This window comes from Ovis aries, chromosome 9, assembly GCF_016772045.2.
Source record: "Ovis aries strain OAR_USU_Benz2616 breed Rambouillet chromosome 9, ARS-UI_Ramb_v3.0, whole genome shotgun sequence".
NCBI classification, from domain to species: domain Eukaryota; kingdom Metazoa; phylum Chordata; class Mammalia; order Artiodactyla; family Bovidae; genus Ovis; species Ovis aries.
The window spans coordinates 44108814-44134572 of NC_056062.1; the positions used below are offsets into that span (position 1 = coordinate 44108814).

At 37.7% G+C, this 25759-nt stretch overlaps 1 protein-coding gene across 2 annotated transcripts in view; it reads right to left on the reverse strand.

Annotated features, from left to right (window-relative positions):
* PPP1R42 (protein phosphatase 1 regulatory subunit 42) overlaps nt 1-25183 on the reverse strand; it is a 45566-nt gene extending 20383 nt beyond the window's left edge. Inside the window, exons 1-6 of one of the 2 annotated variants that reach the window (XM_042254276.2) lie at nt 25000-25183; nt 14911-15128; nt 13402-13568; nt 12029-12167; nt 10408-10524; nt 1814-1931 (exon numbers count right to left, since the gene is read on the reverse strand). In XM_042254276.2, coding sequence (XP_042110210.1) covers nt 1814-1931; nt 10408-10524; nt 12029-12167; nt 13402-13568; nt 14911-15039 — 670 coding nt within the window. In that variant the 5' untranslated portion in view covers nt 15040-15128; nt 25000-25183. The remainder of the gene's footprint in view (nt 1-1813; nt 1932-10407; nt 10525-12028; nt 12168-13401; nt 13569-14910; nt 15129-24999) is intronic. The other variant, XM_012183801.5, reaches the window with a different exon arrangement.
* Between the last annotated feature and the right edge of the window lie 576 nt (nt 25184-25759).

The following is a 25759-nucleotide window of genomic DNA, read 5'->3' on the forward strand; positions in this document are numbered from 1 at the left end:
AGAAGTTTTATATATGTAACATGGTATTTTAAAGTACGTACATTATGATATAGGAAATAATAGGAATAATACACATAGCTGGCTTCTTTATTCTATGAATTGAGATTTCAGCTATTTTAACGTTTTGTTCCTTTTAAAAAGTTTTGAAAATTGAGCATATTCAGTTACACAAATAATTTTTGTATGCTGTATGTATGATATTTGGAAAATTCAAAGAAATGGAAAAAAGCAAAACATTGCCTGTATTTCACAACCAGAGATAATCACTGAAAACCACTGATAATACTTTAGTATATTTCTTAGCATTGGTTTGTTTTCTAGGTATGTACCATGTGTATATATGTATATTATATAGAAATGGAACTCTCTATATAGTATTAACATCTTACTTTTTAATATTATATTGTGAACATTTTATCATGTCTTTCTTTAAAGAAAATTTTTAATGAATGATCGTCTTCTAAATATAAATATACAAGTAATTTACTTTAAAAACATATCTAATATACATGATCATTCTTCCTGTGTATTCTGTTTCCTACTCTTGGCTGATGGGGTAAAGGGTAGGCAGGATGTGTTTTGAAAAATCATCTTGGATATTTTGATACACCTCCTGTCAACCCCTCCTTCCCTCAAGAGAACCACTGTTCTAGCGTGATTAACCAAGGTTTACTACAGCTGTGAGCTTTGAAATGGTTTTGCCATATGTTAGTTTTTATGGGGTCACAAAGAGTTGGACACGACTGAGCGACTGAACTGAACTGACTGAACTGATACCCAAGTACAGCATGTCAGGTGGCACTAGTGGTAAAGAAAGCGAAAGTGCAAGTCGCTCAGTCGAGTCCAGTGCAACCCCATGGACTGTGTAGTCCCTGGAATTCTCCAGGCCAGAATATTGGAGTGGGGAGCCTTTCCCTTCTCCAGGGGATCTTCCCAACCCATGGATCAAACCCAGGTCTCCCGCGTTGCAGGTGGATTCTTTACCAGCTGAGCCACAAGGGAATCCTGAGAATACTGTAAAGAACCCGCCTGCAAATACAGGAGATGTAAGAGACGTGGGTTTGATCCCTGGGTCAAGAAGATACTCTGGAGAAGGGCATGGAAACCCCCTCCAGTATTCTTTGCCTGGAGAATTCCATGGTCAGAGGAGCCTGGTGGGCTACATTTCATGGGGTTGCAAAGAGTTGGACATGACTGAAGTGACTTGGCATGCATGCATGCACGCACAGCATGTCATAGAAACTCTCCCACAATCTCCTCTGTGAGAGGGCAGTGCTTATCCTTCAGCTGGCATGGACAGAGGAGTGGTGCTGGACATGACTGAGTGACTTCACTTTCACTTTTCTTTCATAAAGGGACTCCTTACTTTGCTCCCATTTCAAATGAAAGGAACTCCTATATGTTCTTAAGGTGCCATTTGGCAAATGTCAAGCAATGAAAACTTTGATCAGTTTTACCTATAGAACCAAGAGTCTCGTGGGATCTTCAGAGGATTTGTGCCAATGAAAATTTGGCAAAAGGTCAGCAAGTTGTACACATTTATGACTAAATATTTTTTGTTGGTAACAGCCATATTTTCTCTTTTAAAGAAAGTGTTTGATATCTTAATTATTTCTGAACAGAAGATATTTTTTCATGTTTTATTCCTCAATTTTAACTTTTGTTCTTATTAAAATATCAAATTTAAAGTTGACCATTTTTGTAGGTCCAGATGTTATATTAATATTTTTGAAGGCTTGCTGATACATTAACTAAAGAGTTAACCAAGTCTCTTTCTCTAGAAAAATTATACTAATATAATAGAAACATGTACCCAGTGATTTGGACACCAGTATCAGTCTATCTCTGTATTTTGGTTTGAGACAAACAGGATTTCTATTTAGATCCATTTTCCACAGCTTCATCAACTTGTTCAATAAAAACTCCAAATCCTATAGTTAGAGAAGAAAAAAGCAAGACACAGGTATTTCATACTTTTCAATATTGTTTTCATGTCAGTTAACTGTTTTTAAAGGTAATTACTGTTTTCCATGGAGTTCTAGCTCAGTGCCAGGTACTTAGATGATGTACAATACATCTGTTTTTGATGAAAATAGTCTGTAGTAATAATAGAAAGGGCTAAAGATGAGGCAAAAAGTAAGGTCCTGAGTTGGGGACCACAGAATTGTACTCTGTCACACTAGCTTAAATGAACCCAACCTATATCTCAGAAAACACTTTGCCTTTCTGGCTATCCATGCCACAGAAGATGCCTTGTTCTTAGCAGAATTTATGGAAGTTTACAGATTAAGGCCATTATGGAGTGGTAAGTAAGCAGTCCATTGACATTGCAAGTAATATAGTTGCTTTTCCTTTTAAAACCTATAAAAAATGTATCAAAGGGAGAAAATGGAGAAAAAAATCCCATGTGTGTTTATTACCCAAAGATCACTTAAAAAATATTTGTTTTTGGCTGCACTGGGTCTTTGTTGCTGAGTGCAGACTTTCGCTAGTTGCTGTGAAGAGGGGCTACTCTCTAGTTGCGGTGGCAGGTTTCTCATTGTGGTGGCATCTCTTGTGGAGCACAGGCTCTGGGGCACACAGGCTTCAGTAGTTGTGGCATATGGGCTCAGTAGTTGCGCATCACCAGCTCTAGAGCATAGTTTCAGTAGTTGTGGTACACCGGCTTAGTTGCCCTGTGGCATTTGGAATCTTCCAAGACCAGGGATCAAACTGGTGTCCCCTGCATTGGCAGGCAGATGCCCAACTGCTGAACCACCAGGGAAGTCCCAAAGATCACTTTGAATGTGTTATGTATCCTTCTAGTCTTCTTTTTTGAGCATAGGGATTTATTTTTCAATTGTCAGTCATACTGTGTGTACAGTTTTGTTTTATGTGCATCATAAACATTTTCATGTTTTAATAGCTTGTAAGAAAATCAGCTTATTGATATTTAAAGGGATGATTAAATTGTTCTATGGTTGAAAATCCAAATAAATGTGAGAAAAACAGATTAGTCACCTTTAAGAACAAGCTTTCTGTTTGCCCTCATCACCTCCTCTCTCTCCCTGTTTTTGTCAATCCAGTGTTACTGTCTTTCTCCAATGTCTTGTCTTTCTGTCATTCCTTTCCTTGCTTTCTCCCCTCTTTCTACTCTGTAGCCCATGATTGATTTTTAATAATTCAGTGGCCATAGGCAAAAAAAGGGAAAACTTACCTTCAATAGGGCAAAACCATGATTTTAAAGCAAATGTTTTGCTGACAATAATAATAAATACTAATTTATTTATTATTATAACTAATATTAATTATTATTAAATATTATAATTATTATAACTAATTCTGTGGAGAGCTTTTGCTTTTCTGAGCACTGCTGTATACATATGATATTGTGTATATCCAAGAGGATTGCTTTTCATTAGAATATGAGTATGAGAATTACAAAGTTAATAAAAGTTCCAGAGGATAGCAGCAGGCAAACACCTATGATTCTTCTGTTTTCTTCAGGCCAAGACCAAACTTATCATAGGTTATATGAGAAAAATTAGGAAATACAAATTATACATACATATTCTTAATTTCTAAGCTGAAAGTAATTGTTAATGCATTGGCTGGAATTTTTATTCCCCATAGCATTTCCTCACCTTCAAAGCTTGATACTATTTAGCACTGTGTATCTATTCTACTATTTGTATTTTCCACCTTATTCTTTGTTTGATCCATGTTTACTGTTGCTTAGATAGTTCATTTTTCCATTTTTGGAAAAAATCTCATATAATAAGGCTATATTTATTCTTTAGACTTTAGAATATATATTTACCGTGAAGCTTTGGTAGCAGGTCCCTTCTACATATTAAATATCCTCCCAAAGCTGTAAGAGAAGGTAACAAAAATGGAACATCCAGATAGGTGCCTGTGTCTACATGAAGAAATGCTGTCTTTGGGGGAATAATTAGAAGCACAGCTGGGTTTTCAGAACCCACTGCAGAGCACTTCAATCTTTCAGAGACCAATGTCTTCCCATATAAAGTAGTATTTCTAGTTCTGCTTACTTCATTATTCATCAGGTATGTATTGAGTTATGGGTTCATTTCTGTGCTAGACTCTTATGGATTTAAATAAATAAGTTATGTGAAAAATACAAGGAATTGTATAAGCAGTTGTACAAGCAATCCTAAACTTTCTGACATTGCTTCTTACTATTTGACCTTAGGCAAGTCTGTGACCTCGTTTATAAAGTGAGGGTAATTAGAGGATTAGTTGCTGTGGCATGTAAAGTGCGTGAGGCAGAGCAGATAGGGAATACATGTGTTATTTCTCTGCCTCTTTGTCTGCCCTGGCACCCCTGAGCTAATTCTCTCTTAATTTTGATCAACACAGAGAAAAAGTGACGTTAAGAGAGAGTCAGGTTCTGATCCACTGACAAGTAACTGATGCCTTAAAAGAAAGTTCTTTTCGAAAGTTCTAACTTCATCCTTCAGTCCTGGGTCATGGGTTATGTCCTCTTCCCAGCATTTGTTCCACACCTTTTGATACAGCCATAATTATTTTCTGTGAGAATTTCATTATATTTCTCTTAGTTTAAAAACCTCTGGAAGGATGGAACTATGCATTGCATCTTTGTACTGTGTTAAATATGATGCCCATTATAATAACAATAAGAAAACTTTAAAATTTATATGGATAAAGAGTCCTGTATGTTTTTGTTAATTGTTCATCACTTGATAAATGACCCTCAGCATACTCCTCCTCCCAGTGCATGTTTATTTAAGACTAAACTAATCCTGTGTTGAAATATGATTACCCTTTGGATACGCTCTGGTTGTGCATTGCCTTCCTGTCTTTCATAACATGCTTTCACTTTTGTGCCCTTCAGTAAGTTGCTAAAGGGAGCAGACACTTCTCTGGACAGTCTCTGTATGATAAATGATCATGTCATGCTATCACTTAGAAGAGTGCTGCAAAATACTAAGGAGCTGACTTTATTTCCCATGCAGGGTTGGTGTCTAAGCTCAAGGATAGGAGCCTGCTGCACTGGCAGTGCTCTTGCTGCAATTAATGATGGCCACTGATGAACCTGTATTTGACCAGCATGCGCCAATCTTTATTGGAAACGTCTAGCCCAGCTGTCCTGACTAAATCTAAAGACAGCCATTTGTCATCCCCGTGACTGCCTGTCATCATCTGCCTGGGAAAATCTATAATTTTGGGCTTGTTCCTGACTAAACTGTGGAGTGAATAAATTTATCTTTTCAGTTACTTTGCTTGTCAGGATCAATATTGAGCAGAGGTTGAATAAATTAGAAACTGGAAATACATGACAGGCCATAGTGGTTTATTTGTTTGTATCTTGTAAGTCAAATATTTAGTTTTTATAAAAGGCAAGCACGTCAAATTTTTGATTTCCACTGTTCATTCTAAGATGCTTTAACCTCATGATAAATGGGCATCAGAAAACCAATGAAGTAAATCACTGACTGATATATCTGACTGTGAGATGAACTTTTCAGATCATTTTATTGATTTAGCAAACTTTGCAGACATAAAAACTGAAGGTAAAGATTACACTTTTTTCAAGTTGTTATACATTTTTGCAGCCATGATATTTGATTTAATAGTATCAGCAAGATATATAATGTTGGCCTTTTACTAGTTCATGGCTCATCAAGTTACTTGGCAGAAATCCAGGTTTTATTATAAATGGTTATTCAGTAATTTAATATTTTTAATGCATTGTTGCATTCTTTTAAAAATATTTATTTAGTTGGGTGTGCTAGGTCTTGGTTGAGTCATGTGGGATCTTTAGTTGTGGCATGCAGACTCTTAGTTGCACTATATATGGCATCTATTTCCCTGATCAGGGATCGAACCCAGACCCCCTGCATCTGGAGCATGGAGTCCTAGCCACTGGACCGCCAGGAAGTCTCCATTGTTGCATTCTAATTTAAAGGAGTTACAGGGGAAAAAATGCAAATAAATATTAGTCAAAAGTAAATATTTAAACTAGAGCCCTATGAGTTAAGAAAGGGAGTTTCTGAAGTATGCAGTATTATTTGGCTTAAAATGTTTCTTTCTCCTCTTCAGTGATTGATTCTGCCACCATTTTTATTAGAGAGAACTGGGTCAGATAGCATAGTGTTTTCTCAGTTGTTTGCCTTTGGTCTCTCACTTCCTCTTCCATTCCGTTTTCCAATTTTTATCAGCAAAGGAAAAGTCCCACCTCTTTTCCCAAATGAATCAGTTCTCTCATCCCTTCCTCTCTCCACGGCCTCCTACTCTTGGGATCATCCTTCTCTTCGATTTCCAGTCTCTCCACCTTCTCTGGGCTTTATCCTATCTCTTACCCACCATCACTACACTTTCTTAAATAGTAGTCCAGACCAATTCTTTTCAAACTTTTATGTCCTTATGAATCATGTAGGGATCTTGTTTAAATGCAGGTCCTGGTTTAGTAGGTCTGGGGGCAGAAGTTGAGATTCTGCATTTCTGATGCTGCTGGTTCCAGGACCACACTTGGAATTATAAGGGTCTTGGTCACTACCTCTGTTTCCTCAACCTCTGGGCACTCTTGCAACCTGGTGCGTTTGATCAGGCACCACTAACATTACCACTGAGCCATACATTGACAATTTTATACTTTCTTTGCCTCAGTTCTTGGGAGCAACTTACCCTACTTGATCACATCCTTTACGGCTTTTCTTGCAGGCTCCCTGGGTCCTGCTCTTACCTGCCCCAGGGCCTTTGCACATGTTATTCTCTTTACTTGGTAAGCCATTCTATTCTTTCAGAGCTCAGCTCAGCACTGCCTTCCTAAGGGAAGCCTTCACTCAGCTCCCTAAGGTAGTTCCCCTAGTTATAGGCTTTCAGAGCGACATACTGCTCCTTTATAGCACTTGCCTGGGGTACAATTTTACTCATGTTTTTGGATAATTATGTGCTTAATGTTTCTCTTCCTCTCAATGCTGAGAGCTCTTTGAGTTCAGGGACTGGATCTGCTTGTTTTTGCTCACTATTGTCTTCCCCTTTGTCTAGCAAGTGCTGCCACACGGTAGGTGTTCTGAATGAATGAAGAAGAAGAAATAGTGAATGCCTGCATGAATGAATGGATCTGAGGTGAGAAGTAGAACTAGAGTTTTAAGCAAGAGATTATATGGAACTGTTTTGAAAATTCTGCTGATTAGAAGTGCTGTAGACATAGAGAGAATGGAAAGACAGGATTTATCTTCCATTTTGTTTTTCCCTCTACTCCTCTTCTACCCGCACCTCACCCGAAGTCTCTGCCCTGGATTTTGGACTAGGGAATAGGAGAGATAATGGCAGGGCTAGAAGATCTTAGGGGAAGGAGTCCGTGGCAGCTGTGGGTGAGAGGGAAGGAAATGAAATCCCAAATAGCAGGGAGGACAGAAGCTATTTGCCCAGCTTCCTCCAGGTCCTTATGCATCCATCCTAAGGGACCATTATTTTTTTCATTTTTTAATTTCATGTATTTTCTGTAGATGCATTTGAGGAACCTACAGTGTCCAAATAAAGGCAGCTGGTTTGAGTGCTAAAAGCCATCGGTAATTATAGTGGTTTGGTTAGAATTCTCTAATGATGTACACTTCTTTTTCCCCATGGCACAAAGCTGTCTGTTGTTGAAGACTCTTAGGATGGATGTCAGTGACTTTATGTATGGCACATAGAGCTTTCTCTCCCATGGCACAGGGCTTGATGTCAGCAGCTTTGGGGCAACTTCGATCAATGAGTATAGAGAATGGAAACATTAAAGCCAAAAAATGGAGACGCTGATCCCAGGAATATATAAAGAGAACTAAGTTAATATTCTGATGCTAACCTTCCTGCCCTTTGACTAAGCCTTTGGAGGATGATTTAAAATGGCCATAAAAGCACATTCCAAATGACTCCTGGGCAAGTCTGTATTCAGACATCCAAGAAGCTGTGTCTAAGTGTTTTTAATTGTGTATATCTTCTTGCTAGAAGCAAAAGAACATGAGATTTCATCCTCACACTGTGAATATCTTTTCTCTATGGGAAGGAAAAGCAACTTTTGGTGTATCTCAGCCTCTGGAACTTACTAAATGATTTGCATTCCTTCCCCAGATGGTTGAATATTTTAAATTGTTCTTGTATTCATTCATTTTATAAACACGTAGTCGGTGTCTACTATGTGCCAGGCACTGGCCTGAGCTCTAGGGCATCCTGAAATCGACAAAAAGTCCTTGCTCTTAAAGGCATTTCAATATTTGGGGGAATTCATCTGTAGTATAATATTTATTTTAGTAATTATCTACTGCTTACAGTAGTTATGACAAATGTGAAGTGAAGTGAAGTGAAATCGCTCAGTTGTATCCAACTGTTTGCGACCCCATGGACCATAACCTACCAGGCTCCCATGTCCATGGGATTTTCCAGGCAAGAGTACTGGAGTGGGTTGCCATTTCCTTCTCCAGGGGATCTTCTTCCCAACCCAGCGATCGAACCCGGGTCTCCCACATTGCAGGCAGATGCTTTACCGTCTGAGCCACCAGGGAAGCTAGTAGACAAACGTAGACAGCGTATTAAAAAGTAGAGACATCACTTTACTAACAAAGGTCCATATAGTCAAAGCTATGGTTTTTTCAGTAGTCATGTACAGATGTGAGAGTTGGACTATAAAGAAGCCTAAGCACTGAAGAACTGATGCTTTTGAATTGTGGTGCCAGAGAAGACTCTTGAGAGTCCCTTTGACAGCAAAGAGATCAAACCAGTCAATCCTAAAGGAAATCAACCCTGAATATTCATTGGAAGGACTGATGCTGAAGCTGAAGCTCCAACACTTTGGCCACCTGATGTGAAGAGCCAACTCATTAGAAAAGACCCTGATGCTGGGAAAGATTGAGGGCAGGAGGAGAAGCGGGCAACAGAGGATGAGATGGTTGGATGGCGTCACTAATGCGATGGACATGAGTCTGAGCAGACTCTGGGAGATAGTGAAGGACAGGGAATCCTGGTGTGCTGCAGTAGATGGGGTTGCAAAGAGGTGGACAGAACCTAGCAAGTAAACAACTACAGTGGCTATGAGATGAGCAAGGTAATAGTACTAAATTTGGAAACAAGACCAGGAATAACTTTTTTAGAGTCAGCGGATAGCTGTCTGAAAGTGCTTTTTTTTGGTAAGTGCTTTTGAAACAAGAGTTCTGTTTATGGGGGGAAAGAAGCCTGTTCTTCCTCCTATGATCTTATGTAAAGGAATTATATCACAGCCACCTCATTGCCAAACCAGAAACTATGAGGTCTTGGCAGTGGTTCAGCTCACAAATGACTGGTTCCAGGAAGTTTTCCGTAGCCCTAGGCTAAGTTAGTGATACCATAATACTTATGAAAACAGAACCACATTGTAGTCTGATCACTTGTTGACTTTTTTTTAATTCCCTGGGACTGTACTCTTTCTTCTTCTGATCTACATGGAGTAGTATAATGCCTGGCAAACATGTAGATGCCCAATACATGTTTGAATGAATGAGTAATTGAATGAATGTGGTATGATATGGCATAATATGACCAGAATATAGCTAGTGCAAATTAGAATAAAAGATACAGGTGTTTCCCTTGGAGGAGCAGCAAGGAGAGAGTTCAGGTCTAGTTACTAGAAACTCGTTCATTGGGAGATCAGAGTTAAGAGGCAAGAAATCTAGTGTCTTGTTCAGTCACTCAGTTGTGTCTGCTGCTTGCGACCCCATGGACTGCAGCACCCTAGGGTTCCCTGTCCTTCACCATTTCCCAGAGTTTGCTGAAACTCATGTCCATTGAGTTGATCATGCCATCCAACCATCTCATTCTCTGTCATCCCTTTCTCCTCCTGCCTTCAATCTTTCCTAGCATCAGGGTCTTTTGTAATGAGTCAGCTCTTCACATCAGGTGACCAAAGTGTTGGAACTTTTGCTTCAACATCAGTCCTTCTAATGAATATTCAGAGTTGATTTCCTTTAGGATTGATTGGTTTGATTTCCCTGTAGTCCAAGGGGCTCTCAAGAGTCTTCTCCAACAGTTTGAAAAGCAGCATTTCTTCGGCACTCAGCCTTTTTTATGGTCCAACTTTCACATCTGTACATGACTACGGGGGAAACCATAACTTTGACTATACGGACCTTTGAAAGCAAAGTATCTAGATGGAAACATTTGATAGAAGAATAACAGAGTGGAAAAAGCATATACTTCCTTCTCAGAGAAACATCTGTCTGTTGGTGAGGGATGGAGATCTTGGGGTATGGAAGAGAAAATCAGGTAAGAGCAGAATTATGCAAATAAACACATCACAAAGTAAAGACTAATGAACTAGTTTTAGAACAAATTTAGAATAGTTTTAAAAGTAAGTTTATAGCTGTAGTAAAATAAGTATTTTCAACCACAATTTGATGTAAATATTGAAAACTTGCTTCTTTACCTTACCTTCACGTGCAGAAGTTGGTTGTCAGCTGCTATGAGCTGATTAAGATTCTCCAGTATTTCTAAGTCTCTTATGTCATCAATATTATTATTGCTGATATTCAGTATAGAGAGGGATTTCTGTAAGAAAAGGAACTAATTTAGGATTAATAAATAATCTACTTAAATGTTATACGTAGAAACCAGAAATCCTAATCTGTGAAAAATATTAAATTGATCATTTCAGGCTGTTTTCCTCTTTGGACAAGAAAATAAAAATCCTTGGAAATTTTGTTTTTATGCCATTTCTTTTTCTGATGAAACTTTTAGGACTATAGTAATTGTAATGTAACTTACTATTTTTGTCTTAAGTTCCTTCATAAATCGATTTTTCTCTTCCAAGATATGAGAGAAATTTATAGATAGAGGCCAAGAAAGAAGGAAAGAGAGAAAAAAGATGTCCCAATAAGCAAATAACACATTGTAGAAAAAATGCTTGTTTTAGTTTAAGCAAATTGTCCTTTTGTATTAAATATCACTAAGATTAGGGAGAAACAGTTTTCATCTTTGTTTTTCTAAATAGGAAACATGATCAAGAATTGAAAGAATATCTTGTTTGTATTTTTATCTGTATCTCTCCATATAATTTTCTCTTGGTAATTTGTATGTTCAGGAGCCAGGTAAAATAATAATTACCAATTAATAAGAACTTCAAAATCAGCTGTTAATGAGGACATAAGTATATAATAGAGCAACACTAAGTCAGAGGCATCTAAACTCTTAAGGCCCAGGATTCTCTACCAAGATGGAGACAACTCACTCAGGTATCCCACCTTTAGAGAAGATACTTCCTGATACTTTTCAGGACTTGAAGTATAGCTTTAAAAGTATGCCTTACATATAGGATTTCAGAATCTGTCTGAATCTATGCCAAAATGAGCAAGCAAAAGTGTTTTCAGCGGCAATTTGTAATAGAACTAGCCATTCCCACAGTGGGGTAAGTCTGCTTGGTTCAGCTGAGGTTGACCTGAAACATAGTTGTTTCTATAGGAGAGCAGGGAGGATAGGATAGAAATCAGGTCACTCCTTTCTTTTCCAATTTAAAGCACTACCCAGGACTTCCCTGGTGGTCCAGTGGTTAAGACTCCATACTCCCATTGTAGGGGAAAGTGAAAGGGTTAGTAGCTCAGTTATATCCAACTCTTTGCGACCCCATGGATTGTAGCCCAGTAGGCTCCTCCTTCCATGGAATTTTCCAGGCATGAATACTGGATTTGGTAGCCATTCTCTTCTCCAGGGGATCTTCAACACCCAGGGATTGAACCCAGGTCTCCTGCATTGCAGGCAGATTCTTTACTGTCTGAGCCACTAAGGAAGCCCCAGTGTAGGGGGCCTGGGGTTCAGTCCCTGGACAGGGAACTAGATTTCCCATGCCACAACTAAGATCCCATGTGCTGCAACTAAGACCCAGTGCAGCCAAATAAATTATGTAGGAAAAATTAGTTTTAGCCCTCAAATTCTCAACTGACCATATAAACATGCATAGTATGTACAACATCCAGATAAACCTTCACCACCTTCCTTTTTTTTCATTATAACCATTGGTCACTATAGTCTTTGTCGGAATACTCAAATGCAGCCTTACTGCCAGAGAATGAAGGGTTCTTGGATCAAACACGAGCTTTTCTCCGAGGGGAAGCCTCTGACTCTCAACATGAAGCTCTCTTAGTCCTTCTACTCCTTCTAAGCCTTCTATGACAGCAATGTAATTGCCTCCCAGATATCTGCAAAATAGAAAACAAAATTTTAAGTAGGCATTCTGAGATATCATGGTCTATATGTATGATTAAAACATAACAAAATCATTGAACTATTTGAAAATTATACAGTTGACCAATGAATATTGGGTGTGTGTATGGGGTCTGGTTAGGGACGCTGACCTTCATGCAGTGAAATTTGCATACCACTTAGAGTGGGCACTCTTTATCCCTGATTACTTCATATTTGCAGATCTACCAACTGGACCATGGACCATGTAGCTCTATAGTGTTTTCTACTGAAAAACCTCAGTAGTCAAAGGTCATCTGTACATGCAGAATGTTCTTTTTGTATTGAATCAGTGAAAGGTTGGTTTATTTGAGTCTTACAATTAATTAATTTTGAGAAATGTTCATTTTTAAAATGAGAGGACTGGACTAGTCCTCTCTATCAGTGCTCCTCTTGTGTTAGAGTGCATAAGAGTCATCTGGGTTATAGGTTTAAAAATGAAGATTTCTGAGCCTAACTGCCAGAGATTCTGATTTGGTTACCTAGGTTGGAACTCAGAAATCTGCATTTTAAAAATTGATATATAGTAGAGATTTATAGTATTGTGTTAGTTTGAGGCATACAGCAAAGTGATCCAATTATATATATATATATATATATATTTTTTTTTTCAGATTGTTTTTCCATTATGGGTTATTACAAGATATTGAACATAGTTCCCTGTGTTACATAGTAAATCCTTTTTGCCTATCTGTTTTATACAGCAATATGAAGTTTTAATAAGCATCTCTCACCTTAATTTTTTCCCCCATTCTGAGACCTTGGCCTGCTTTTTGGAAAGCAGTGATAGTTTTTCCAATATGAGGAAACTGGATCCACTGGGCCCCATTGTTTAATTAAAATCATAGGCAGTAATACCTTTTAGAGTCAAATCTACATCAACATTATCAGTTCTATGACCCTGCCCTTTTGAGATGTGTGATTCTGAAAGGCACAGAACTCATTTGGGTTCCATGGACACTTTTTTCACCAGTTGAGCCTAAATAAGCATGTTTTAGATATCCCTATAAGCCCTTGAGACAACTCACCCTCCTGCAAAAGAACCATACCAGGGCTTACAGAACACATATATTACATATATAACAGCAATACTGCAGAGGAATAAAAATGGGGCAGATAAAGGAAATGCTTGCATGCAAAAATATTACTGTAATGATGACAGTTACATTACTGAGAAATAAAAGCACTTACAGTTTTTCCAGTTTCTTTAATGACCTGAGGTTCTCTATACATGAAATACAATTGTTTTGTAGGTATAAGTGGGTCAGATTGGTGGCATAATTCAGGTTAGTGATTTGACTAATGCGGTTATCATACAAATATAAAACACTAAGATTTTTACAAAGAGAGAGATCTTCCTAAAAGGAAAACAAAAACAGATCATACTTAATTTCTTATGAAAACTTAGAGGGTCGTTTTCAAGAAAGCTTTTCACTTAATCATTCTACACATTTCATTAAGGTTAATATAAAAGAAGAGAATTCCCCCATTCTTAGCACAGTCAAAATAAGACCAGAATGATTACAATATTAGTTCTAGGCTTTAGTATTCTGTAACCTTATCAATAAAATTGTGTTTGCTAAGTAAGGTTTTCCCAGTGCAAGCAGTTTTCCTTGGAAACAGTTAGACTCCTCTGGAAGTTAAAGCATCTAACCAATTATTGCTTCAATGTCATGAATCAGGGCTTAATCTTTCTGTAGGATTGGAAATAAACTGTGCAGTTTGTGATACTGAAAAACCACTGGAAATCATCTAGATTTTCAAGAACAATGGATTAATAAGCTATAATAATGCTATTAAAGGGAATACCATTCAGTTCAGTTTAGTTCAGTCACTCAGTCGTGTCTGACTCTTTGCGACCCCATGAATTGCAGCACGCCAGGCCTCCCTGTCCATCACCAACTCCCGGAGTTCACTCAGACTTGCGTCCATCGAGTCAGTGATGCCATCCAGCCATCTCATCCTCTGTCGTCCCTTTCTCCTCCTGCCCCCAATCCCTCCCAGCATCAGAGGATCTTCTTCTATCATTAAATATCCTTTAATTTCTTTACTAATATCTTGTAGGTCTCATTAAAAAATGAAAACATTACATTCAATATGACCCATTATTGTAAAACTATGTGACGATATGTATAGTATGTATAAGGGGCTTCCCTGGTGGCTCAGGTGGTAGAGAATTTGCTGGGGTAATTGGAGAGACCTGGGTTCAATCCCTGGGTTGAGAAAAATCCCCTGAAGAAGGGAATGGCTACCCATGCCAGTATTCTTGTCTGGAGAATCCCATGGACAGAGGAGCCTGGTGGACTACAGTCCAGGGGGTCACAGAGAATTGGACAGGACTGACTAACACTTATGTCTAGAAAAAAAAGGGAGAAAGGACACATCACCCTTGGTTCTCTATGTGAAAGAATTACAAGTCAATTTATTTCTTTTTATATGTCTTTATATAAATGAACACTACTTACTTTTGAAGGTAAGAAAATACTTAAAGATATTTTAAAGAGTCTATAATTTTTTGTGTTGTGGTAGAGTTAGAGTAAGTAGGCAAGAGGTAGGAGTGAAATTCTGCTAAAAAATATCCCAGCCTTCATTAAGTTAAGATCTTTGAAAATACAGCCACATCTTGGGAACTAGTTGGAGATACCAGTTTCTATACTTTACATTGCTAATTATATAAAAATAAATAATTTGAGTTCTTACAATTGCATCTATATTTTTATCTGAAAAATTTATATGTGTTATTTTCTTCAGGTATTGTAGAGTGTTTTCTTCTTTTCGGGGTTTAAGATTGCTGTTCTTGGCAATTAGATCCAAGGTCAGTCGAACCATGACTTCTCTATAAATCAAACTCTTGGCAATAGCTCTCTTCTGATAACCATGTTAAGAAGCAGTTTAAGTATTGTTTTATGCCCAACTTTCTAAAAAGCAAAGAAAAAAAGGAGTATTATGTACACAGCAATTTAGGAAAAATTACTTTGACTTTTTAATATATAAAACTATTGATAAAGTAGTTCACAAGCAGTTTTAGGGTTATGTTTTTTCTAAGTTCATAGTTTTAATTCTTTTCATAAAAAGATATAAAACACCAAAATTAAATTAAATTACAGTGCACATTCAGTTTTACTTTTAAATCTTTTACTTTCCCTAGTGTTGACTTGTTATTGTGGGTGGATCATTTTTCTCTCTTTGAGTTGAAAAAGACCTCAGTATCATTTAGTGTTCTCCCACGAAGAAATTAAGGGCCAGAGATTTGTCTCAAACCAATCAAGTTAGTGACAGTTGAAAATGAGACCAGGCCTCCTGGCTCTTTTTTTTTGTAGTACCTTAGTACCATAGTACATTAGTAACCAAAATCAGAACACATGGTGTGAAAGCCTTTAGTGTATTCATAGGACAGTGGTGAAAATACTTCTAGATGAGACCGAAATGTGCAAAGCAAAACTTTAATATATTTAGAAGGAAATATAGGTCTTTCTCTTAAAATTAGGATACAGAAGGAGTTAACTTATATGCTACAAAAAGAATAAAACACAAACAAAACACTTCTTGATACATTTTACTACATTAAAAAAATATAGCTTCTGCTTAATAATATCTCTCCACCTTGATTAGTCTTGGTTCCTAACTCTTTTTTTCTTTTCTTTTCCAGTTTTTTTATTGTGGCCAAATACAAAGCTTATCATCTTTACCATTTCATAAGTGTACAGTTCAGTTTTACTAAATATATTTATAATGTACAGCCATTGCCATAGTCTATCTCTAGCATTCTTTTCAGTTTGTAAAACTGAAATTCTATTCCTGCTAAACGATAACTCGCTATACTCACCTGTCTTCCATGGCCCAGGCAACCACCATTCTACTTTGTCTCTATGATTTTGATGATTCTAAGAACCTCATATAAGTGGAATAATATTTCATTTTTGTGACTGGCTTATTTCACTTAGCATAATGTCCTCAACGTCACTGACTCAATGGACATGAGTTTGGGTAAACTCCGGGAGTTGGGGATGGACAGGGAGGCCTGGCGTGCTGCAGTTCATGGGGTCTCAAAGAGTCGGATGCGACTGAGCAACTGAACTGAACTGAATGTCCTCAACGTTCATCTTTGTTGTAATGTAAGTCAGAACTTCCTTCCTTTTTTACTATTGAATAATATTCCATTATATGTGTGTACTAGATCTTGTTTACCATTCACCCATCTATGGACATTTGAGTTGATTCTGTGTTTTAACTATTGTGAATAATGCTGCTGTGAACATGGGTGTACAAATATCTCTTTGAGATTCTGTTTTTAATTCTTTTTGGTATATGTATGTAAGCAGAATTGCTGGATCATATGGTAATTCTACTTTTGATTTTTTGAGTAACTGCTATTGTTTTCCACAGTAGTTTTACCATTTTACATTACAACCAATGGCACAAGAGTTCCAGTAACTCACATTTTTGCTAACACTTGTTATTATCTGTATTTTTAATAGTATCGATCCTAATGGGCATAAGGTAGTATCTCATTGTAGTTTCAATACTCATTTCCCTAATTAGTGATGTTGAGCTTCTTTTTATGTGCTTATTGGCCATTCGCCTATATTCTTTGGAGAAATGTATTCAAGTCCTTTGCCCATTTTTAATCAGGTTGTTTTCTTATTGAGTTGTAGACCCCTATCAGATGTATGATTTACAAACAGTTTCATGTTCTTTGCCCATTTGAGATTTAAGAGTTCTCTACATATTCTGGATATCAATTTCTTATCAGATATATTGCTTGCAAGTATTTTCTCCCATTCTCTGTATTGTCTTTTTACTCTGTTGATAGCACAAATTTTAAATATTTCCATGAAATATAATAATTTGCCTACTTTTTATCCTGTTGCCTGTTTTGTTGATGTCATTTCAAGAAATCATTGCCAAATCCAATATCGTGGAGCTTTTGCTCTTTGTTTTCTTCTAAGAGTTTTATAGTTTCAGGTCTTACATTAAGGTCTTTGATCTATTTTGAGTTAATCTTTGATTTGATGTTAAATGGGCCTCCCTGGTGGCTCAGAGGTTAAAGCATTTGCCTGCAATGAGGGAGACCTGGGTTTGATCCCTGGGTTGGGAAGATCCCCTGGAGAAGGATGTGGCAACCCACTCCAGTATTCTTGCCTGGAGAATCCCATGGACGGAGGAGCCTTGTGGGCTACAATCTACGGGGTCGCAAAGAGTCAGACACGACTGAGCGACTTCACTTCACTAACATCATTCTTTGCATGTGGATATATATATAACTTTCCCAGCTTCATTTGTTGAAAAGACTGTCCTTTCCCCATTGAATGATCTTGACACCCATGTCAAAAATCATTTGACTGTATATGTGAGGATTTATTTCTATTTTATTCCATTGGTTTATGTCTATCTTTATTCCAGTACCATGCTGTTTTGATTACTATAACTTTGCAGTAATCAGGAAGTGCAAGTCCTCTAGCTTTGTTCTTTTTCAAAATTGTTTTGGATATTTGGATCTCTTGAGTTCCTTATGAATTTTAGGATGCATTTTTCTATTTCTTAAATACACACACACACACACACACACACCCATCACTGGGGTTTAGATAAGGCTTGCAATAAGTCTATAGATTGCTTTGGGTATTACTGACATCTTAACAATGTTAAGTCTTCCAGGCCGTGAAGAAGGGATATGTTTTCGTTTATTTCTGTCTCTTAAATTATTTTCCAGCAGTGTTGTATAGTTTTCAGTGTATAAATCTTTCACCTTTTTGGTTAATTCCTAAGTGTTTTATTCTTTCTGATGCTTCTTTAAATGGAATTAAAAAAAAATTTCCTTTTCAGGTTGTTTGTGTATAGACATGCAACTGATATTTGTTGACTTTTTATCTTGCTACTTTGCTGAATTCATTTATTAGTTCTAACATTTGTGTTATGCTTATATATAATCTTTAGCGTTTCTATGGTTTAGATCCTAATACCTGCAAACAGAGATAATTTTACTTCATCTTTTCCATTTTGGATGCCTTTTATTTCTTTTTCCTGCCAAATGTTTCTGGCTAGTACTTCCAGTGTGCTGTTGAATACAAGTGTTGAAAGTGAGCATTCTTGCCTTAGAGGAAATGTTTTCAGTCTTTCATTATTAAGTCTGATGTTCACTTTGAGTTTTTCATATGTGGCTTTGATTATGTCTAGGTAGTTTCCTTCTATTACTAGTTAGTTGAGTATTTTTATTGTGAAAACTTAGGTTGTTGAATTTTGTCAAATGTTTTTTCTTTCATTCTGTTAATATAAAATATTATGTAAATCAGTTTTTATATGTTGACCATCCTTGTATTCTAGGGATATATCCCACTTATTCATGGTATATAATCTTTTTAATATGCTGCTGAATTTGGTTTGGTAGTGTTTTGTTGAGTGTTTTTGCATCAGTGCTTGTAAGGGATATTGGTCTGTAATTTTCTTTTTTTTTTTTTTCAGGCTTTTGCATCTTCTCAGTTTTTTCTTTAACTTTTTATTTGGTTTGGGGTGTAACTGATTTAGCTAACAATGTTGTGATAGTTTCAGGTGAACAGCAAAGGGATTCAGTCATACATACACATGTGTGGTTTTCTTTTGTTGCAGTGTCTTTGATTTTTGTATCACAGTAACACTGGCCTCACAGAATGAGTAAGAATGTGTTCCCTTCTCCAAGTTTTGGAAAACTTGGAGAAGGTTTGGTGTTTTTCTTAAAATGGTTGGTTGAATTCACCAGTGGAACCATCAGAGTCAGGGCTTTTCTTTGTTGGGAGATTTTTGATTACTGATTCAGTTTCCTCCCTAGTTACATGTCTATTCAGATTTTCTATTTCTTTGTGATTTAGTGTTGGTAGATTTTATGTTTCTAGGATTTTTTTCTATGTAATCTAGGTTATCCAGTTTTTGACATACAGTTGTTTATAGTATTCTCACAATACTTTTCATTTCTGTAGATTGATAGTAATGTCCCCACTTTCATTTCTCATTTTAGTTCTTTGTGTCTTTTTTTTCCTTCTTAGTCTATCTAGCTAAAAGTTTGTTAATTTTGTTGATCTTTTGGTTTTGGTTTCATTGGTTTTCTCTATCTTATATTCTCTATTTCATTTATCTGTGCTCTAATCTTCATCATTTTCTTCTCTCTACTAGCCTTAGTTTCATTATTTTTCTAGCTCCTTTAGTTGTAAAGTTAGCCTGTTGATTTGAGATCTTTCTTGATTTTCCTGTCAGCATTTATAGCTATAAATTTCTCTTAGTATCAATTTTATCATGTCCCATGAGTTTTGGTATGTTGTGTTTTTCATTTTCATTCATCTCTAAGTATTTTCTAATTTATCTTGTGATTTCCTTTTTGATTCATTTGTGTGTTGCTTGTTGTTAATTTTCCAATTTTCTTTTTGTTACTGATTTTTTACTTCATACCGTTATAGGTTAGAGAAGATACTTTGTATGACATCTATCTTTTAGACTCTATCAATTTGTGGACTAACATATGGTTTATCCTGGAAAATGTCCCATGTGCATTTCAGAAAAATGTGTGTGCTGTTGTTGTTGGGTAGAACATTCTGTATATTTATATGTATATATAGACCCAGTTATTTTATGATGTTATTTACAACCTCTATTTCTTTACTTCTATCTGGTTTTATCCATTACTGAAAGCAGAATATTGAATACTGAAAGCAGAATTAGTACTGTAGGATTATCTGTTTATCTCTTCAGCTGTAAGTTTTTATATCATATGTTTTGATAGCTTCTCATTAGGTGCAAAAATGTTTGTCTCTGTCATCTTGTTATTTATTTTCTATATGCCATATAGCTTTTTGCCCCTTATTTTCTGCTTTCCTGTCTTATTTTTTTTGTTGAGTTGATTTTTTGTAGTAAAACTAAATTCCTTTCTCATTTTCTTTTGTGTATATTCTAGAACTGTTTTCTTTATGATTACCATGGGGATTACATTTACCATCCTAAAGTTATATCACTCTAATTTGAATATGTGCCAGCTTAACTTAAATAAAGGGGCTCCCCCAGTGGCTCAAGGTATAAGAGTCTGCCTGCAATGCAGGAGACACTGGAGACATGAGTTCAATCCCTAGGTCAGGAAGATCCCCTGGAGAAGGAAATGGCAACCCATCCCAGTAGTCTTGCCTGAAAAATCCCATGAACAGAGGAGCCTGGTGGGCTACTGTCCATGGAGTCACAAAGAGTGAGACATGATTGAGCAGCTAAGCACAACTTAAATAATATGTAAAACTCTGTTCCTTTATAGCTCTCGCCCTACCTTTTTTGATTATTGTCACAAAATTACCTCTTTATACACTGTGTACCTAAAAACATAAACCAACAATTCTTTTAAATATATTAGTTACTTAAATTATATAATAAAATATGGAGAGTTAAAAACTAAAGTTACAATGATACTAGATTTTAGACTCATGTTTTAAAACATATTAGTCTCTTGAGTCACATGGAAAAACAAAAAGTGCAATTACTAACCACAGTTACAAAAATTCCAGCTTTTACAATTGTCCATGTATTTACCTTTGTTGAGATCTTAGTTTCTTCACATGGCTTCGAATTACTATCTTCAAATCACTAACTAGTGTTCTTTCATTTTACCTTGCTGGACTCCCTATTGCAGGGCAGGTCTACTGCAGTGAGCTCCCTCAGCTTTCGTTTACCTGGAAATGTATTTTTGCCTGACTTTTGAAGAACAGTTTTGCCAATACGGGATTCTTTTTTTCTTTAGCTCTTTGAATATATACGCCCACTGTCTTCTGACCTGAACATTTCTGATGAATAATGTGTGGATAATCTCATTAGGGCTTCCTTGTATGTAATGAGTTATTTCTTGCTGCATTTAAGATTTAAGACTTGTCTTTTGAAAGTTTGATTATAATATGTCTCAGTGTGGGTCTCTTGAGTACATCTTACTTGGAGTTCAGTGAGCTGCTTGCATGTTTTGATCATGTTTTTCATCAAGTTAGGAAAGGTTTCAGCCATTATTTCTTCAAACATTCTCTCTGCTCAATCCTTCCTCTCTCCCCTTCCTTCTTTCTTTTTTCCCGCTCTCCTTTCTGGGACTCCCACAAAGCATATATTGGTCTGTGTGATGCTGTATCACAAGTCCCTTAGACTCTGTTCACTTTTCTCAGTATTTTTCTTTTTCTATTCCTAGACTCAATAATTTTCATGGTCCTCTTTTCAAGTTCATTGGTGATTCTTATGCCTGTTAAAATCAGCCTTTGAAACCCACACATGAATTTTTCATTTCAGTTATTGTACTTTTCAGCTCCAGGATTCCTTTTTAGGCTTTCTACCTTTCATTGATATCTCCATTTTGTTCATGTATCATTTTCTTGACTTTCTCTACCTCTTTAGTTTTTTGAGCATCTTTAAGACAGTTGTTTTAAAGTCTTTGTCTAGTATATCTGCTATCAGGTCTCTTTCAGGGACAATCTCTGATTATTTTTGAATAGACCATACTTTCCTGTTTCTCTGTATACTTTTGTTTGTTGTTGAAAACTGGATATTTTAATCTAATAATATTGTAGCTCTGAAAATCAGATTCTCCTCCTCCTCTAGAATTTATGGTTTGTTGTTATTGTTTTTGGTTTTCTGATTGTTACAGACTATTTCTGTGCTGGGGATCAGCCTGAGGTGTAAACTTAGGTCTTCTCAGGTGTTTGCTGAGTCTGAAACCTTTCTCTTGGCATGTACAGGGCAGTTTCTGGTTTTCCCTTTATGTGCAGCTGCTTTTGAATGCCCTAGTGTTTTAATGTCTTGTTCCAAAACAGGAAAAAGGAGAAAAATAAATGGAAGATAGTGGAAAGGGAGGCAGTAGCCCTTTAAATCCCCTAGAAAGTCATTTCAGCCAGAGGGAGTGGGGTTTGTAAGAGTGGGGAGAGGTGCCACCTCTGTCTGCATCTCTGTAACCAGAAGCAGCAGTCAGTGATAGGAGGGCAGATCCTCCATATTTGGTGGATAGTGTGCTTTCTGCCCACCTGGAGCCTGTAAGCTGTGTGCAAGATGCTACAGAAACCCCTGCCCAGCTTCCTGCACAGGGTTGGGTCTGGGGGATGGGTAGCTATTGTAGAGGTAAGATCTGAAATTGACTGAAATGAACCGCATTTTACGCAGTTTATCATCTAATTCTTCCTTGGAAGTTGTAAGCCTTCAGCAGACTCCAGCATTCTAAAATAGTTACAGTGGACATGTTCTACCCATGTAGCTGCTGTTTAGGCTCCCTATTCTGCTGCAGTTCTGGAATCCTCGCCCCCTTAACTCTTTCATATACATGTAAAAAAAAATCAACTTATCATGTTCCATAAAAAATCTTCTCAGAATTTTATTAGGAATTGCATTGAATTTAGAAATAATCAGTGAAGCACTAACACCTGGGCTTCTTAGGTGGCTCAGTGGTAAAGAATCTACTTGGCCACTATAAGGACACACAGGAGATGCAGGTTTGATTCCTGGATCAGGAAGATCCCCTGGAGAAGGAAATGGCAACCCTCGCCAGTGTTCTTGCCTGAAGAATCCCATGTACAGAGGAGCCTGGTGGGCTACAGTCCACAGGGTCGCAAAGAGTCAGACACAACTGAGCAGGCACGCATGCACACAACATCTCTCTGAATGATCTTTTCCATTACTATGGCATATGCCTCCATTTTAGAAGTATTTCTTTAAATGACTTTCAATAGTTTTATAATTTTCTTCTAATTAAGGCCACACATAAGGTTTCTTTTTTTTTGAGTCATTTTTAGGGATCAAATATTTTTGCTTATATTGTAAATGTGTAATTTAGGAATTATATTCTCTGTACCTAATGTGTTGAAATGCACTGTTTTAAAAATATTTAAAATATTTTAAAAATATGATTTCTTTGGCCCATATCTTAAATTCTAGAAAATTTTCTAGAAACTTCAAATACATTTTTTTACACTGATAACTATGGTAAAAATGTATATCGTAAAGAGGTTATACAACCCAAGGTTTTTCCCTTACAGCTGAGGCAGGAGACTGCTATATAGGTGGCCATGCAGGAGCAGCCCTATACTATGAAGGAAGTGATGTCCTTTGAGAGTGACTTCGACTAATGGGAGACAAGCACCATGAATGACTTCTCCCTTCCTCCCCCCAAGTACTTTTAGGAGACACATCCTTCTGGGTTATACACTCTCTTAATTTGCTCTCCTTCCATCTCTTAGTCCTTTCCTGCCTTTCTCCTGCTTCCCTGAGATTACAACCCCTGCAAAAATGTTATCACATGAGTTTTTCCTTCAGGCTCTGTTTTCTAACCTGGGCTAAAACATAAATTTTGGATCATCTGAATCTTCATGAAAGACCATGCTATAAATGGACTTTGTCTGTACATTCCAGTGCACAAGTTGATGTTTGTACAGAAATTAATTTCCTCAGAGAACTAGAAAAGGAAAGAGGCTAACGTCATATATAAGTGAAGTATGTATTAAACCAGAGGAATGCCAGTGGACCTCATCAACAAGTCATAGGCAAGCTTCCCAGGGGTTTGAATATGAAAGGGAGAGAATTGAATCAACCAGTAACAGAATAATAGAGACTGTTGACTCAAAAGAATGTGCATTGTAGCAATCAGATCCGCAAGAGAGGATTTGGTTTCATCAAAACACCACCACTGATCTCCTGAATAGAATATCTACCTTTATTAGTTCTATAGTTTGTTTGAGAGAAATTATAAGCTTCAGGAGTTTAAACTGAACCTAGTTTGGATTGAATACACTTTAGAACAATATAATAAAAAGTTATGTCAACATTTGTGAGATGTCCCTGATTTTCTTTTAAAAGAGCTTCATTATTTTCTAAAGTTTTGTAAACTGCTTTTTCATAATTTATCCCAGCTATATATCTGTTATCTCAGGTATCCACTTGCTAGGATGTCTCTATCTCTCCAGATCACTAGTGGGGACAGCTTAAAGTGAAAGTGAAGTTGCTCAGTCGTGTCCTACTCTTTGTGACCCCATGGACTGTAGCCTACCAGGCTCCTCCGTCCATGGAATTTTTCAGGCCAGAGTACTGGAGTCGGTTGTCATTTCCTTCTCCAGGGTATCTTCCCAACCCAGGGACTGAACCCTGGTCTCTTGCGTTGAAGGTAAATGCTTTTTCCATCTGAGCCACCAGGGACATTAGATTAGACCTGCTCTATTACAAGTGCTTGGGGAATCCACTTTAGTAGACCCCTTGACTTTTATCGTTTTGGGCTCCAGCAGGCTAGGCCAGATGCAGGGGATCATTCTGAATTCAGTTTGTATATTTCCCTTGCTGCTGCTGCTAAGTCACTTCAGTCGTGTCTGACTCTGTGCGACCCCATAGACGGCAGACCACCAGGCTCTGCTGTCCCTGGGGTTCTCCAGGCAAGAACACTGGAGTGGTTGCCATTTTCTTCTCCAATGCATGAAAGTGAAAAGTGAAAGTGAAGCCACTAAGAAGGGAAAGCCTCATACCTGGCAGTCTACAGATATGAGGCTTTTCCTTTTTCAAACCCACAGATCCCGCTCCCTCAGCTTCGCAGGTACCCCTCCACCCTTGTCTCCCTGTCCTAGAGCTGTTTCCCAACCTTGCCTGATTCTAGCCCTCGGCTTGAAATACAGACTTTAAGACTTTTTTTTCTGGAAATTCTAGATATTTGGAGAAAAGGGTTAGGAACCCGCATTTTAACAAGTGCTCCAGGAATGTCTCACAGGCAGGCAAGTTTGAGAAACATGGCTCTAGGGCCTCCTCGGTTCCCACACTTCGCCCCAGAAGGCATCTCACCGTTCGTGGGACGCGCCAGGTCGGTAACTCAGGTTTGGTAAATATCGCGGATGCCAGCCTCCTCCCTGGTGCGGTTGCTGAGCAACCAGACAGACGCTCCTGGTCGGCCGCTGCTCACGGGAAATGTCGCGCGGTCTCTGGAAGCGCGCTCCTGTGTGGCCATGCGCCGACCTCCCTCCTCTGTGACATAGCAGCCGGGGGTTGATGGGTATCCGCGAGGCAGAGTCCGACTGGATGTCGGTTAGCGGAATGAGGCCTTAAAGCATCGGTCACATTACTGTTTTCGTGGACCAGAACAGTTTTTGGCAGGTCACCATTTCCCCCTACTGGATTCTCCTTGCCATCAGCTTTGAACGTTTCAGTGCTGTTACCATGTTTCCCCAATAATAGGGCAGGAAAGGAATTGTCTGAAAGTATAGCCCATACTTCACCTTTCCTCTGATAAAATCTAAACTCTTTAGGGTGACTGTCCAGTCCGTTTATAATGACCAGTTTCACTGCTTGCCTCTTGCTCTCTTCAGTATTTACGGTTTGGCATTTGGCCCTGTATGCCCTGTTCTAAAAAAAAGTTTATCCCTTCCTCCTTAATTCTTATTTTGCCTCTTGAGATTCAAGGAATCAGCTTGGAATTAGCACTTTTTTTTTTTTCCTGACGCCTTCATAGATTCTTAGTCTTGTTAAGTGATACTTTTATCCGTCCCCCACCCCCGACCAACTGGGATGTGGTAACTTCTTTAGTATAGCACAAACACACTACAAT